The sequence below is a fragment of the Acinonyx jubatus genome, chromosome E1 (genome assembly GCF_027475565.1).
Source record: "Acinonyx jubatus isolate Ajub_Pintada_27869175 chromosome E1, VMU_Ajub_asm_v1.0, whole genome shotgun sequence".
Classification (NCBI taxonomy): domain Eukaryota; kingdom Metazoa; phylum Chordata; class Mammalia; order Carnivora; family Felidae; genus Acinonyx; species Acinonyx jubatus.
The window spans coordinates 27,693,777-27,706,545 of record NC_069397.1 but is presented as its reverse complement, the minus strand read 5'-3'; the positions used below and the strand labels follow the sequence as shown (position 1 = coordinate 27,706,545).

Genomic DNA, 12,769 nt, shown 5'->3' with positions numbered 1-12,769 from the left:
TTCCAGGACAACGATTGTACTTTACTCCTAGCACTTACTACAGTTTTTGAAGATCACAAGGGTTTCCGTACTGTTCAGTGTTGTATCACAGGCTTCCTAGAGTGCAGAGTTTAATTCTGTATATCCCTTTCCCCAAATCAGGGAAAAAAGGAAGTCAGGAGGCTGCATGCAGGTAATACATGTTTTCCCAAGAGCAGATTTCAGATCCAAATCTTCTATAGAACTGAAACTACTGTATGTGGGAAAGATGAAGAGGGGATCAGGCCCTAGATAATAGAGCTGTGGTCAGTGTGATGGAGAGGCCAGATTGGATTCTAGGCAGGGACTGAAACCTGTCATAGGAAAGGAAAGTTTTCCCTACTAAAAGCCAGAAACCAGCACCCTCCTTCAGCACCCTTTCAAAAGTGGGTCCTAGGATCTTCTTGGTCTCCAGGGGCTGGTAAAAATACAGACAGTGACACCATATGGCAGCCATAGATTTGTTAAACTTTATTTCCTCTGAGTCTCTGGGGAGGCAGCAGGGATGTAAGGCGAAGTGGCAGTAGCTGCAGGGGCCTGAGCAGAGCTGGTGCTGGGACGGGCCGGCCTGGGCAGGATGAAGAGGAGATTTAAATATCCAGGATTGAAAGCCAGCTAATGGGTCTCCTTCATCTGTCTTTGGATTTTGTGCAGCATCTCCTGCATCCGCCGCAGCTGGAACAGGCACACCCATCAAAATGGGGCCTTTTAGAGAGTCCTATAGTGTTAACAAAGTGCCCCCAAGCTCTAATCCCTTGAGCCAGGGCCATGGAAGCCCAGAGGTGTGATGGAGACCCTGGGTAGAACCATTAAACCACAAGTCCAGGTGGTTTAATGGACCATTAAACCCAGATAGAAATACTGAGGTTTATAGTTAAGCAGGGACTGCCCCCAGGCTGTCAACCCCTACCACCTCACACTGCTCTCACCTCCTCATCTTTCTCTCGGATCAGCCTCTCAGTTTCTGGATCTGTCCCTGGTGGGACAGCAGGGATGGGGAAGTCGGTACCACTCTCTCGAGTCAGTTTGCTGAGGGGAAGGGAAAAGGAGGGTTGGTAAGGCTAGGGGGACCCCAGCACCTGCTTGGACTGAGCCCAGGGTCTGTAGAAGAACAAAGGAAGGGCTTGGTCTCACTCAAGGCTGTGCTTGGGATCCCCACCCTTGCCAGCTCTGTCCTGGCTTCTGGTCATACTTGCGATTCCTCTCTTTCACCACCAGGCGGGTCATGCTCTGGATGCACTGTGCCCGGTAGTTCTCATAATGTGTCTCCCGTGTCACATCCTTCAGGTCCTGCATGTGAGTACGCACCAGCATTGTCCTCAGCTTCACAAAGTCGCAGTGTCCTGGATTTTCCACTGCACAGCAAGGCTAGGGGTCAACCAGGAGCACTGGGAGAGCCACTGAGGGCAAGGAGATACCCAGGTCACCAGCTCAATGCTTTACCTTCCACAATGCCCCAAGGGTAGAGACGGCCCCGAACTCGCCGCCCTCTGGCCTCTACCACAGTGTTGCTGCCAATTACAGCAAATGGGATACTTTCCTGGAAGAAGTTAAGGGTGCCTGGTCAATACTCCCTGTTCTCACCTGTTCTTTTTCACCTATATCTTTATCTTTTCTGCTTCACTCTAGAAAAGCAGCGTGCTCTCCCACCCCTTATATAGAATTCCACTTCCCTCTTCTGCCCAGAAGAAACAAGATGGAAAGGGATGCCCTCACGTAGCCCCACCTTTAGGGCTTGGTCCTGTAATTTGAAGTCTTCATCCTCATCAGAGTCACAGTCTGGGAACTGATAGACCTTGATTCCAAAGTGCTCAATCTCCTCTCGGATCTGGCAAACACATGAGGGCCCACAGTTCTGGGGACCCCATCCTTTCCAGAAGCCCAGTTGCTACCCTCCCCCCACCGGCTTCCCTCACTTTGCGTTTCTTGCGCTCCACTTCAGGAGGGGTCAGTGTGTCCGCCTTAGCCAAGATAGGCACGATGTTGACCCGCTGATGCAGGGCCTTCATGAATTCAACATCCAACGGCCGGAGCCTGGGAGATAGGAATCTGTGACCACCTGCTAGTGGCAGCCCTGCCCTGGTGCTCCCAGCCTGTTCCCTTGGCAGCACCTGGTAGTGTTGGGAGCCTCAGGCTCAGACCATACCCGTGGCCGAAGGGTGAGATGAAGTACAGGCAGCAGTGCACCCTGTTGTCTTGAATGTTCTTGCGGTTCAGGCCACTCTCATCTCGGAAATACTGCTCAAACTGCTGATCGATGTATTCTGCCACAGGCTTCCAGCTGGAGCAGGGACAGACAAGCAGAGAAACTGTGGGAGTGGGGGCTGCCTCGTGAGCTTTGGGACTACAGAGTAGCCCACATCCTGAGCAGTGTTTTCAAGACTCTGTTATCCCCTGGCTTGCTTTACTACATCTTCAGGGAGGTCCCTGGGTGGGACAGGGGTGCATCTGACATGTCCCAATAGAAAATCAGACTAAGCACACAGGCAAAGTTCAATAAATGCTAGTTTGATGAGAGGAAAAAAGCCTAGGTGACCAAACGAACCAATAAGAATAAGGTGCCTGCAGGTGAACACCAATTGGAAGCCAGGACAGCCCTCAGTCAGGTTCACAGTCCAGCCTCAGAATCTTTATTTATGTGTTTCTACTCTAAACCCACCCTTCCATGAAGGCTCCTTCCAGTGTACATCTATGTACACTATTCTCCCCTTCTCTCCACCACACTGTAAATATATATGTATACATATACACACTTGGCCTTCTGACTTGTCTCTGTGTCTGCCACGACACTGTCTGACCTATTTACTAACTGAAGTTGATTGACACATATGTTACAGAACTGCTGCCAACCCTTCCCATCCCCGCTGCCACTAGACCATAAGCCTCTCAGTGACAAGGATGATTCATACTTGTTCTGTATCCCTTAAAATGCCCAGCACTGGTTGGACACCTAGTATATGCTCAATAAACTCCTACTTGTTGACTAAAGTTTATGTGGAGGTGCACTGTATACTGTGAAGTGCCAAGCAAATGAAATGATTATTCTTGTGGAAGGAAAGGAAAGGTACGTAGGTTGATTGAAGGAGAGGGTGATACTTGCTACAGTACGAACCAGGTGCTGGTTTGGGTACAGTGTCGTGGCAAGCCCAGTGTACTGAGGCATATACCGAGAATAAAAAGGGTGATGATGACACGGAGGCCACCTCGATCCATCAGGAATATTTACATCAGGAGACCATGTACCATGTGCCAGCACAGTGCTGTGGCAAGAATATAAGAAAAAATGGCCCTCCCCTCAAGACTAAGGCACTGAAGCTGAAGATGAACCAGTGTGCTGAGCTGAAAATCACGTTTTAATGATAAAGCATGTGCTGAGGACTCAGAGCACAGAAAGGTCTGTAAGAGTCTGATGAGTCTGTGAGGCAATTACCCAGGGTCAGCTTTCTGAGAATGCAAACTGTGCAATCGACACCAGGTCCTGATCTCAGAAGGGCCTATGCTTGGTTTACTTCTCTGCTGTGGCTGTCTTGAAATTCTTAATCATTCTAACCAAGGGGCCCTGCATTTACATTTTGTACTGGTGCTGCAATTATAATAGGTATAATGTAAACAACCCTTTACTTTAGGGGTTTTTTTATGTTTATTTGTTTTGAGAGAGAGAGAGAGAGAGAGAGCATGCACGTGAGCAGGGAAGGAGCAGAGAGAGAGAAAGGGAGAGAGAGAATCCTGAGCAGGCTCAACACTGTCAGCCCAGAGACCAACACAGGGCTCCATCTCATGAACCGTGAGATCATGACCTGAGCTGAAACCAAGAGTTGGACACTTAACCGACTGAGCCACCTGGACACCCTACTTTAGTTGCTAATACACATTCACATGCACCATTCTGGGTGATTTTCAGATCAACTGGATAAGATGGTAAGGGCCAGTATGTTTCAACTGAAGAAACAGGAATGCAGTCATTTGCTGAAGACCACGCAGTTACTATATGCTGACCCAAGATCTGAACTCTTGGGCTAGCCATCTTAACACTGCCTGCCTAACTTCTTCATCAAGGGCACCACCTTTTCTCCTGTCTTTATCATTCATCCTCCTTCTCATCTACTCACTTAGTTCTGACCATTATCTAAGCATCCCTCCAGTTTCTGAAAAAATAAAGCCAAGGATGATGGGGTATGTGGCAAAGCCACCTCTTCTTCTGGAAGGTAGCCTAGAGGACGCCTGGAATTTAAACAAAGTTCAACCTATTTTTTTACCCTTTGCCTCCTCTTTCTCCTCCTCACCACTCCCTCAGTGCACTCTCATCCCTTTAATAAACTTGTTTGTGGCACCTAAAATGTTGCTGGTGAAAGAAAAGGAAGGAGGGGAGGTGGTGTTTATTGAGCCACTACTAGATGTCTGGCCCTGTGCTACATGTTTCCACATGTGTTTGCTTTTTTTGAGGCTCTTCTTTCTTATCTTGTGTCTTCACCCCCATTACAGAAAGTACTTTATGTCAGAGTCAGAAAGTTCATTAAAGATCATCTATTCCCAGATAAAGAAGATGTGACACACACACACACACACACACACACACACACACACACACAATGGAGTATTATTCAGCAATCAAAAAGAATGAAATCTTGCCATTTGCAAGATGCTAAGTATTATGCTAAGTGAAATTAGTCAGAGAAAGACAAATATCATATGACTTCACTCGTATGTGGAATTTAAGATACAAAACAGACGAACATAAAGGAAGGGAAGCAAAAATAATATAAAAACAAGGAGGGGGTCAAAACATAAGAGACTCTTAAATACAGAGAACAAACTGAGGATTGCTAGAGGGGTTGTGGGTGGGGGGATGAGTTAAATGGGCAAGGGGCATTAAGGAAGACACTTGTTGGGATGAGCACTGGGTGTTATACATAGGGGATGAATCACTGGAATCTACTCCAGAAATCATTATTGCACTATATGCTAACTAAGTTGGATGTAAATTAAAAATAAATAAATAAATAAATAGGAAAAAATAAACAAAAAAAGATCTTCTATTCCCACTCTTTTCCTCTCACTTCAGCTGCCCTGTAAAGGGTGGTGGCATGCTCAAAGGCCATAAACTCCTGACAATTGTGGCTATGTCTGTGCTTATGTGTGCATCCGTGGATGTATGTGTGTGTGTAATGGGAAGGGGGCAGCTGGGGCTGTGCGTGGTCAGACATACCACTCTGTGTTGTTGACTGCATCCCCAAAACCCGGCGTGTCCACAATGGTGAGCCGTAGCCTCACACCCTTCTCTTCTATGTCCACTGCATGTTTAGTGATATCCACAGTTTGCATGATCCGCTCTGCAGGAAAGGGAAACTGAGACCAGGGCAAGGGCAAGGACCTGCCCAGTCAGGACAAACCGCCCACCCCAATCAGCTTTGCTGCCCAGAATGCCTCATCCACACTGCCCCCCTTCCCACCCCAGGCCGCCTGGGGGCCTGTTCTCTGGGAACCAGCAAGGAGCACATTTCCCAACACAGGAAATGCCGGTGGCTGTTGGCTCTGGCCCCAGCCTCTTCTCTGCTCCCGGCTCTTTTCTTGGATTCCTGGAATCCTTTGGGGGTCAGAGACTCACTCAGAGAGCAGGATTCTGGTCCCTGCCTGGCTTCAGCACCCAAATCTTTAGGGAGCTGGCTGGTGGGCTGCCAGGCTAGATAGGCCTATGGAGAGATGCCGTCAAGGCCCTCTAAGAAGCCATGGTTTCCTGCATGCTGGGGAAGGCCCCAGCCCCCAGGCTGTGGCATGAGTTTGATTTCCTAAGTCAAGTCTGCATGCCAGTCTCCATGCCCCTCTCCTTGCCTTACCTTCAGCACCGAGGAGTTTCCGGTCCCGGTACAGATCAGTGAGGAAGAGGCTATTGACAAGAGTGGATTTCCCCAGTCCAGACTCTCCTGACAGGCGAGAGAGGACAGAAGATAAGATCTATAGCCAAAAGGCAACCCCACCAGAACAAGGTGTGTAGAGAGCTGCTTTTTCATCAAATTGGGAAGAGACCAACTGAACCATAGCGTTTTAGAGCCAGAAGGAAGCAGAGAAAACAGCTTGTCTAGCCTTCTTATTTGAATGAGGCTCAGTGAGGATAAGAGGTTGCCCAAGGTCACACAGAACAAGGCAAATACTAGAAAACTGTTGGTCAGGTGTTCTTTGTACCACTTCAACCCCCCTCCCCCCAACACACACATACACACTTTTGGCCACCCATGGCTCCTGGCTACTTTGCAAAACTGCACGGCTTCTGGCTGCTTCTTCCTTCCTTACCTATACCTCCTCCCCAAATACATACCAGCCCCACCTGAAACACCCCCTGCCTAGCACAGCCCTTCCCCAGCTCTACCTGCCACCATGAGGGTAAAGTCAAAGCCTTTCTTCACAGACTTTCGGTGAACTTGATTGGGGAGGGTCGCAAAGCCCACATACTCCTTGTCATCCTAATGGACAGGAAGGCAGAGTGTGTCAGAGTGAGAGGCAGGAGGGGTCCCAGGACCCAACACCTTCTCCCTCCCTCCTAGGTCTTTGCCCCAGCCCTAGAGGAATGGTGTCAAACTCCCTTGAGGCCCCATCTGGGGCCACCAGCAGGGCTCCTGCCCCTGCTGATAGTCAGTTTCCAATGCACCTGGGGGCCAACACCTCAGAACTGGTGCTGACACTAGACAGGAGAGGCCCCAGCTCAACATGCATGCATGCGTATGTGCACACCTATACACACACATGCACATACATGCACAGACACTCGGGATCTCTCTGCTCCCTCCCTGGGTCTTCCAGCACCAGCCCACTGAAAGGCAAAGACAGGGCTGGAGGCTCTACCTCAGAGGAGTCATAGGGATCAAGCTTGCCCCATGGGCTGCGGGGTCGGGCTGAGGGGCTGAGAGGGGCTGAGGCAGAGAAGTACTGCTGGCTGTCAGAGGGCTGGGGCCACGAGGGGCCTTTGAACTCCAGATCATCCTGGTAGAGGTCCGGGGCCTGGGGCTTTGGCTCCAGAACTTGGGGCCTGGACACCCAGGTCTTGGCCTCTGGTTGGTGGCAGCTCTCGCTTCCTGGGAAATCCTTCACGAACTTGTTCAGTTCTGTGTCATCCGTGGCCTCCAGGAAGCGCTTGATCTGGGGGTTGGAGGGGAGGTGGTGGGAGGATGGGGGGGAGTGGGTAGGTGGCATGAAGGGAAGAATGAAGGAGGAAGTCCAGAGAAGGTGAGAGGGAGAGAGAGGAAAGTGATTGTGGTTAGAAGGGAAAAGAAACTGCACTAGCAGCCAAGCCAGAGGAAGTGCTCACCATTCCTCCCTCACCTGCTCATGTGCCTCCCCAGCCGAGATGCCAGGAAAGACCCTGGAGTCCTGGAGCAGCCCTAGGCAGCCCCCAGTTGTTGCAGGCAGCAACTGTTCTTGGGATCAGAGAAGCTCCAGTCCTGATGTTCCCTCTTGACAGGGTGCCTGCTGCCCTGCCCTTCCTGGGGGGTCTGGCCAAGCCAGAGGCCAGTGAATGCCCTAAAGGCCAGGAAGTCAGACTGAATAAGGGGGAGCAACAGAGGCATTAGAACTGAGATGAGGATGCGGGCTCAGGATCCAAGGACAGTGCAGAGAGTCAGTCAGAATGGGACAGGGGCAGGAGGGAAGTAGGGAGGGGAGAAGGGACCTGCCAGCCCCAGGTAAATCAAGAGCCAGCAGAGGGCCCTGTGCCTCCTGTCACTGCAGGTCAGTGAGCTCTGGGAGGGAGATGCAGACTCTACTGGGGGTGCTCACTCTCCAGGGCTCACTGCCCAGAGCTCAGTACAGTTGATCTGACACCTCTGTCCCTTATTCCAGACACTGTGCCACACCAGAGCCTGAGGGTAGGCCCCAGGAGACTAGGGCAAACCCGCCAGTGGATGCTGAGTGCAGGGTAGAAGGGAGCTGGAAGGGACCCAGTGAGGGAGGATGGGAGGACACTAGGCTGCTGACAGCCCCTACCTGTGAGGGACACATAGGAGACAGCACCCATCGGTTGTCTTTTGCCCCCTCTGCCTGGAGTAAGATTCAGCCAGCCACGCAGGAAGGGATCTGGCCCCAATGGTGAACCACAGTGGGGTGGACAAACAATGACTGGCTCTGTGTAGAGACCTGTTCCACCCCATCTCCCAACCTGGAAGAGAGGCCACTTCCCCCCACTCCTGCCACCAACTCTAGACCCTAAAACTTCCTCTCTCCTTTGGGGGCCAGTCCCCTTTGTGGAGTGCCTGGCAGTGCTGGGCTCAGCTCTGCCTCACAATACCCACATGCCACCTCCAGACAATGGACAAGGGCTGGCTTCAGAGGCTGACTCACTCCCTGGGGATTGGCCAAGCCAGTGGGGGCTATCCCAGACCACTGTGGAGACCCGGCCAGGGTGGAGGGAGAGAAGATGGCCACAGTCTTCTGCAGGTCCCCTTTTTACAAAGGGAAGAATTGAAGGAGGCAGACATACACATTGCCAGGTTTATGCTAGAGGGAAGTGATTTAGAGGCTACAGGGAAAAGTCCCCTAAGAACTACTTCTAGGCTGTCACCTCTCAAGTCCCCACACCTGCTTATAGCCATCATCTCCAAGGCTTGCCTGGACAGAGGGGAGGAAAGAGGCCCTTTAGACTGAAACTGGAACCAGCATGTGGGGGCTTAGTGACCAAAAGAGGGTGTCCTGAAGCAAGCCTGACCTAACAGGCTCTTCTCAGCAAAAGTATTTATGGGATCCCATGGAGCAACTGTACATCTCAGTTTGTTTCTTGTTGCAGCATAATGATTAATTGTGCCCTTTTCACTCTCAAAAGTGTCCCGGCTTGGACAATTAATTATATGCAACAGAAGAGATGGGACTGAGGAGGGTGGGGTCCCACAGGTCCTGTTTTCTGGCAGCTAGAGTCTGGGGAATTCCAGGAAATCCCGCCTCTCTGCATGACCCCACAGTGACCCAGCAGTTGGTCAGGGTGGAAGAAAGAAGACTGTGTTCCACCTGGTTTCCCCAGGAGCACTGAGCAGAGGGGCAGCAGTTAAAAGAGAAAGGAAGGCCCTGATTGGGACCCCTACCATCCAGTCTTCCAAAAGTCACCAGGAACCCAGCATCATTCTCCCTGCCAGTCCTGGCTACTTGTCAGCAGGAAGCGGCCCACAGAGGCCCTAGACAAGGCGTCAGGCACTAGGCTCCTCCTCACCTGCTGCCTGTCCTTCCCCACCCCCAGCTCCCAGGGTAGCACCTTACCCCAGCTTCAGTCCTGTCCTCAGGGACAGAACTACCTTGCCATCCCAGTGAATGGTCCATGTCCCTCCCACACTTCAGATACCCTGTCGGCAAGCTCTAGGTCTAATTTTATCCCCCAGGAAAAGTTGCTCACACACGGAAACAACCTGGTCTCAATGCTCTTGTAATCCAGCTTCCTGGCTTGCTCCTTTCCCTTTCTCTTTGGCCCCCCCTCCCCCCTCCCTGTCTCTGTCAGGGGCCAAAACAGCTTGTGGAATGTCGTTCCCCACCCCATCCTCCTCCCTTTCCCTTGGCTCCCACCCTCCAAGGACAGCTCGGCTGCAGCAGGATCACTCTGTCTCTCTGCAGTCCCCTCCAACTCTGATTGGCTGTCTCATGACGCCTGCCCGCTGCCTACCCCGGTGGGCACAGCACCAGCCTCCCGAGTCTGTCTGCAGCACAGGCTCTTGATCCACCTGGCCTGTTAACCCCCAAGGGCACCGAGGCCTGCCAGAGGGTCATGAGCTGTCCCCAAGGTGACCTGGCCCATCAGTACATGGGCACGGGGACAGCCACCCAGGAGACTCCACTGTCAAAGGACTCCAATCTCTTTCACCTTAACTTTAAGCAGTGCTGAAGTAGGGTGGGATGTCCTACAATCCCCTAGAAATATGTTCTCATGAGAACAGCCCTGCTTTTCTTCCTAAGCGTCCCTTTGTGTTTTCCAGCAGAGAACCCCAGTCTCTTCAGACATCTGCCCCTAGATTTCCCTGCAGAGTCCCAGCCACAAAAGGACTCCTCCCACCCTAGGATACCTGACCTCTGACTCATGGGGACCCATATCACTTCCATCACCCCACTGCTTCTAGAGAGTCAATGGAAGAGCTGCTAGCACTCGTTCTCTGAGAGACCAAAGGGAGGCTGGCATCCCAGAGGCTTCAGAGTTGCCAATTAGGTGGGAGACAAACTGAAGGGCTTGGCTGGAAGGGTGCAGATGGAGCACCTGACTGGGAATCAGGAGGCCAGTGTTTCTGGTTTGTCCAGAAACCTTTGTGATTTTGAATATTGTCTTAATTTCAGGCCTCTAATGTCCAGTTGTGAATGGCCCTTCCTTGCCTCCCAGGAAGGCTGGGGAGAGATAACTCAAGCTGTTTTGAAGCTGAGAAGAGAGAGTGTACATCTCAAGTCATAGGACTGTTATTAATGTTGGCGTATCATTCTTTTCCCATGCAAACTAAAACCCCCTGGGGAGGTTTCCAGGGGAGGCTGGGGAGCTCTCCCCACTGTACCCACTGACCTCCATAGTGGCTGGGACACTGATCTCCTTTCACAGAGAGACCTCTTATAGAGAAGTCTGGCTTGACATATATCAGTCAGCCTAAGAACTCGGCCTAAGAGGCCTAAAGCTGAGGACTGTGGTGATGGTGGGGATGTCTTTTAATTAGAGGGTGGCTTCAGCCAAGTTGAAAGCACCAAGACCTCAGCTGAACTGAACTTAGTGTGTGGCAGAAAAGCCCCTCTTGGTCCCTGCTGGGCTTGGCAATGGGGACAGTCAGTTCTCCCCAGGCTTCTATCACTGGAACAATCAGTGTGACGGTACCCATGTGGAGGGAAGTGGGGCAGGGATAAAGACCAGTACCGCTTGGCCTCTCCCAGGAACCCCCTCTGGGGAAGGTCACAGAGTCACCAAGACTTCCTAGCCAAAGCTTGGGCCTCAGCCTGGAAACAGCTTGAAAGACAAAAGCCCAAAAGGTTGGCCTTTCCAGACCTGGAAGCTTCTGATTCCATGGGGCCCAGGGAGTTCCCTTCTGGAGGCTGCCCACAGCCAACATCCTGCCCCACAGGCTGGTCATGGATCTCCTCCTATTGTAAACAGCCTGTGCCTCCTAATGCAGTGGGCAAATGTTGGGGGGCCTCCAACCTGGGAGGAGAGGCTGGCATGGGGCCTGGAGGCATTGACACCCAGCATAATGTGTTTGTGGCAGGCTCTGGCAAGGATGGCAGAAGAGCTGGCACCCTTACAGTCAGACATCAAAACTTCCTACCTGGGGGTATCCAGGAGGCTGACTGGGGTTAGTATCTCTCCTTCCAGTACAGGCGGGTGGCAGGAATGAGTTCCCCCACCCCCACCACTGCAGAGGGACCTGGTTTGGGGTAGTGTAGGATGCAGCAGGAGGAAGCTTCCCCATGGGTCCTGTCTCAGAGGCAGTGATGTATAGATGATCCCAAGGGTAGGATGGTAGGCTAGGCTTCCCTCTCTCAGGGGTCCCTGGGCAGAGGGCGCTGTGGGAAGAGCCAGGAGATGCCCTTTGCCAGGCTGCGGGAAGGAGGAGGGCCCATGCGTCTCACCATCCCTCTCCGAGAGGCAGGCAGTGTTTGTAGGCCTCCTCTGTGTGTCTTCCCAAGGAAGTTGGTGCTGTCCCTGAGCCCAGGGTAGGTGGGTGAGGAGGGGTCATCCAGGTAACAGCTGACTCAGGAAAGGGCGGGGGACCCTCACCTCCGCGTGTCGCTGACGCGCCTTCCCCAGCCTAACACGCGCGTCTCTGCCGGCTGGCCCCCCCACCTCCCGTCAGCACCGACCCACTCCCCGGTCCCAAAACGCGGGCAGCACCCCAGCCCTCGGGGGCCGCTCCGCCGTTGCTCGGATCAGAGCGAGAAACTTGGAAGCGGCGACGCAACGCCGTCCACCACCAGCAGCCAGAGACAGCGCCTCCCGCCCGGCACAGCCGGGGCTGCTGCGCCGCTGGTCCCCGCGGAGCCGCTGGGAGCAGCGGGCCCTGCGCGCCCCGGCCCTGCCCCGCGCCCGCGCGCCTTACCATGGCTGCAGCCCGGGCCGGGCCAGCTCCGCAGGGACAGCGTCCGAGCGACCCGCGGCCGGAGCTGCGAGCCGACCTCGAGGGACCGCCGGCCCCCGCCCGCCGCCCAGAGTGCGGACCGGCCGGGGGCGGGGCCGGGGGCGGGGCGAGTCGGCCCTGGGGCGGGGCCTGCCCTCTGAGGCGCGGACGCCTGCAAAGCTGAAGGCGGCCGCGGGCGGCTGGCTGCGGGGAGAGGCGGGCCTTGCAGCCCGTGACCCCCCCCGGATGAGCAGAGGCGCTCAGGACAGCGCAGCACTGCTCACCTGGCTCTTCCTTACTCAGCCCCTAAGAGTAGCCTCTTCAGGCAGCGCATCACCGTGGGGGCTTGAGCAAATCCCCCAAGAAAAGGGAAAGGCCAACCTAGCATCCCCAGGAGAGGTCTTTCGAAGGAGAGGGGTTTGCCCCACGAGTCGGGAGAGACTCCATTAGTTACCGAAGGTTTTCAGGAAATGAACCTAACTGATGTCCAAGTTAACTGATTGTCCCTACCCCCTCTACACCTCCTAAGGTAGAATGTCAGACTTTCTCTACCTTTACCCAAGCTATGAAGAAGAGACAAAATGTTCCCTTCCTGCAGGACCCTAGATTAAAGATTAAAGAGAATTTGCTGCATAAATTATCCAGGGATCATCTGCTGGAAAGGTGGAAGGGAAGAGGCTGAGTGGCCTTTATGGGGCAGTAGA

General features: G+C 53.1%; 1 protein-coding gene across 6 annotated transcripts; it reads right to left on the bottom strand.

Annotated features, from left to right (window-relative positions):
• Positions 1–244: 244 nt before the first annotated feature.
• SEPTIN4 (septin-4) lies at positions 245–12,208 on the bottom strand. Of its 6 annotated transcripts, none has more exons than XM_027034234.2 (12): positions 12,048–12,208; positions 6,856–7,149; positions 6,383–6,476; positions 5,853–5,939; positions 5,225–5,348; positions 2,165–2,299; positions 1,935–2,052; positions 1,745–1,846; positions 1,462–1,558; positions 1,211–1,373; positions 948–1,047; positions 245–736 (listed from the first exon to the last, which is right to left on the bottom strand). In XM_027034234.2, exons 1-12 carry the CDS (start codon positions 12,048–12,050, stop codon positions 260–262), a joined length of 1,794 nt encoding a protein of 597 aa, XP_026890035.1. In that variant the 5' UTR covers positions 12,051–12,208; the 3' UTR covers positions 245–259. The 6 variants fall into 6 exon arrangements, with proteins under 6 accessions (XP_026890035.1, XP_053068352.1, XP_026890037.1 ...); XM_053212377.1 differs by lacking the exon at positions 6,856–7,149 and adding an exon at positions 6,767–6,823; XM_027034237.2 differs by having other exon boundaries at positions 466–693.
• Between the last annotated feature and the right edge of the window lie 561 nt (positions 12,209–12,769).

Bases quoted from the DNA above. Each gene is read 5' to 3' on its own strand.
- SEPTIN4 (XM_027034234.2), bottom strand. The intron at 6,477-6,855 runs GTAGAGCCTCCA...CCTGTCCATTAG, and splicing joins ATCCCTATGACTCCTCTGAG to GATGACAAGGAGTATGTGGG. The intron at 2,053-2,164 runs GTATGGTCTGAG...CCTATCTCCCAG, and splicing joins ATCTCACCCTTCGGCCACGG to GCTCCGGCCGTTGGATGTTG.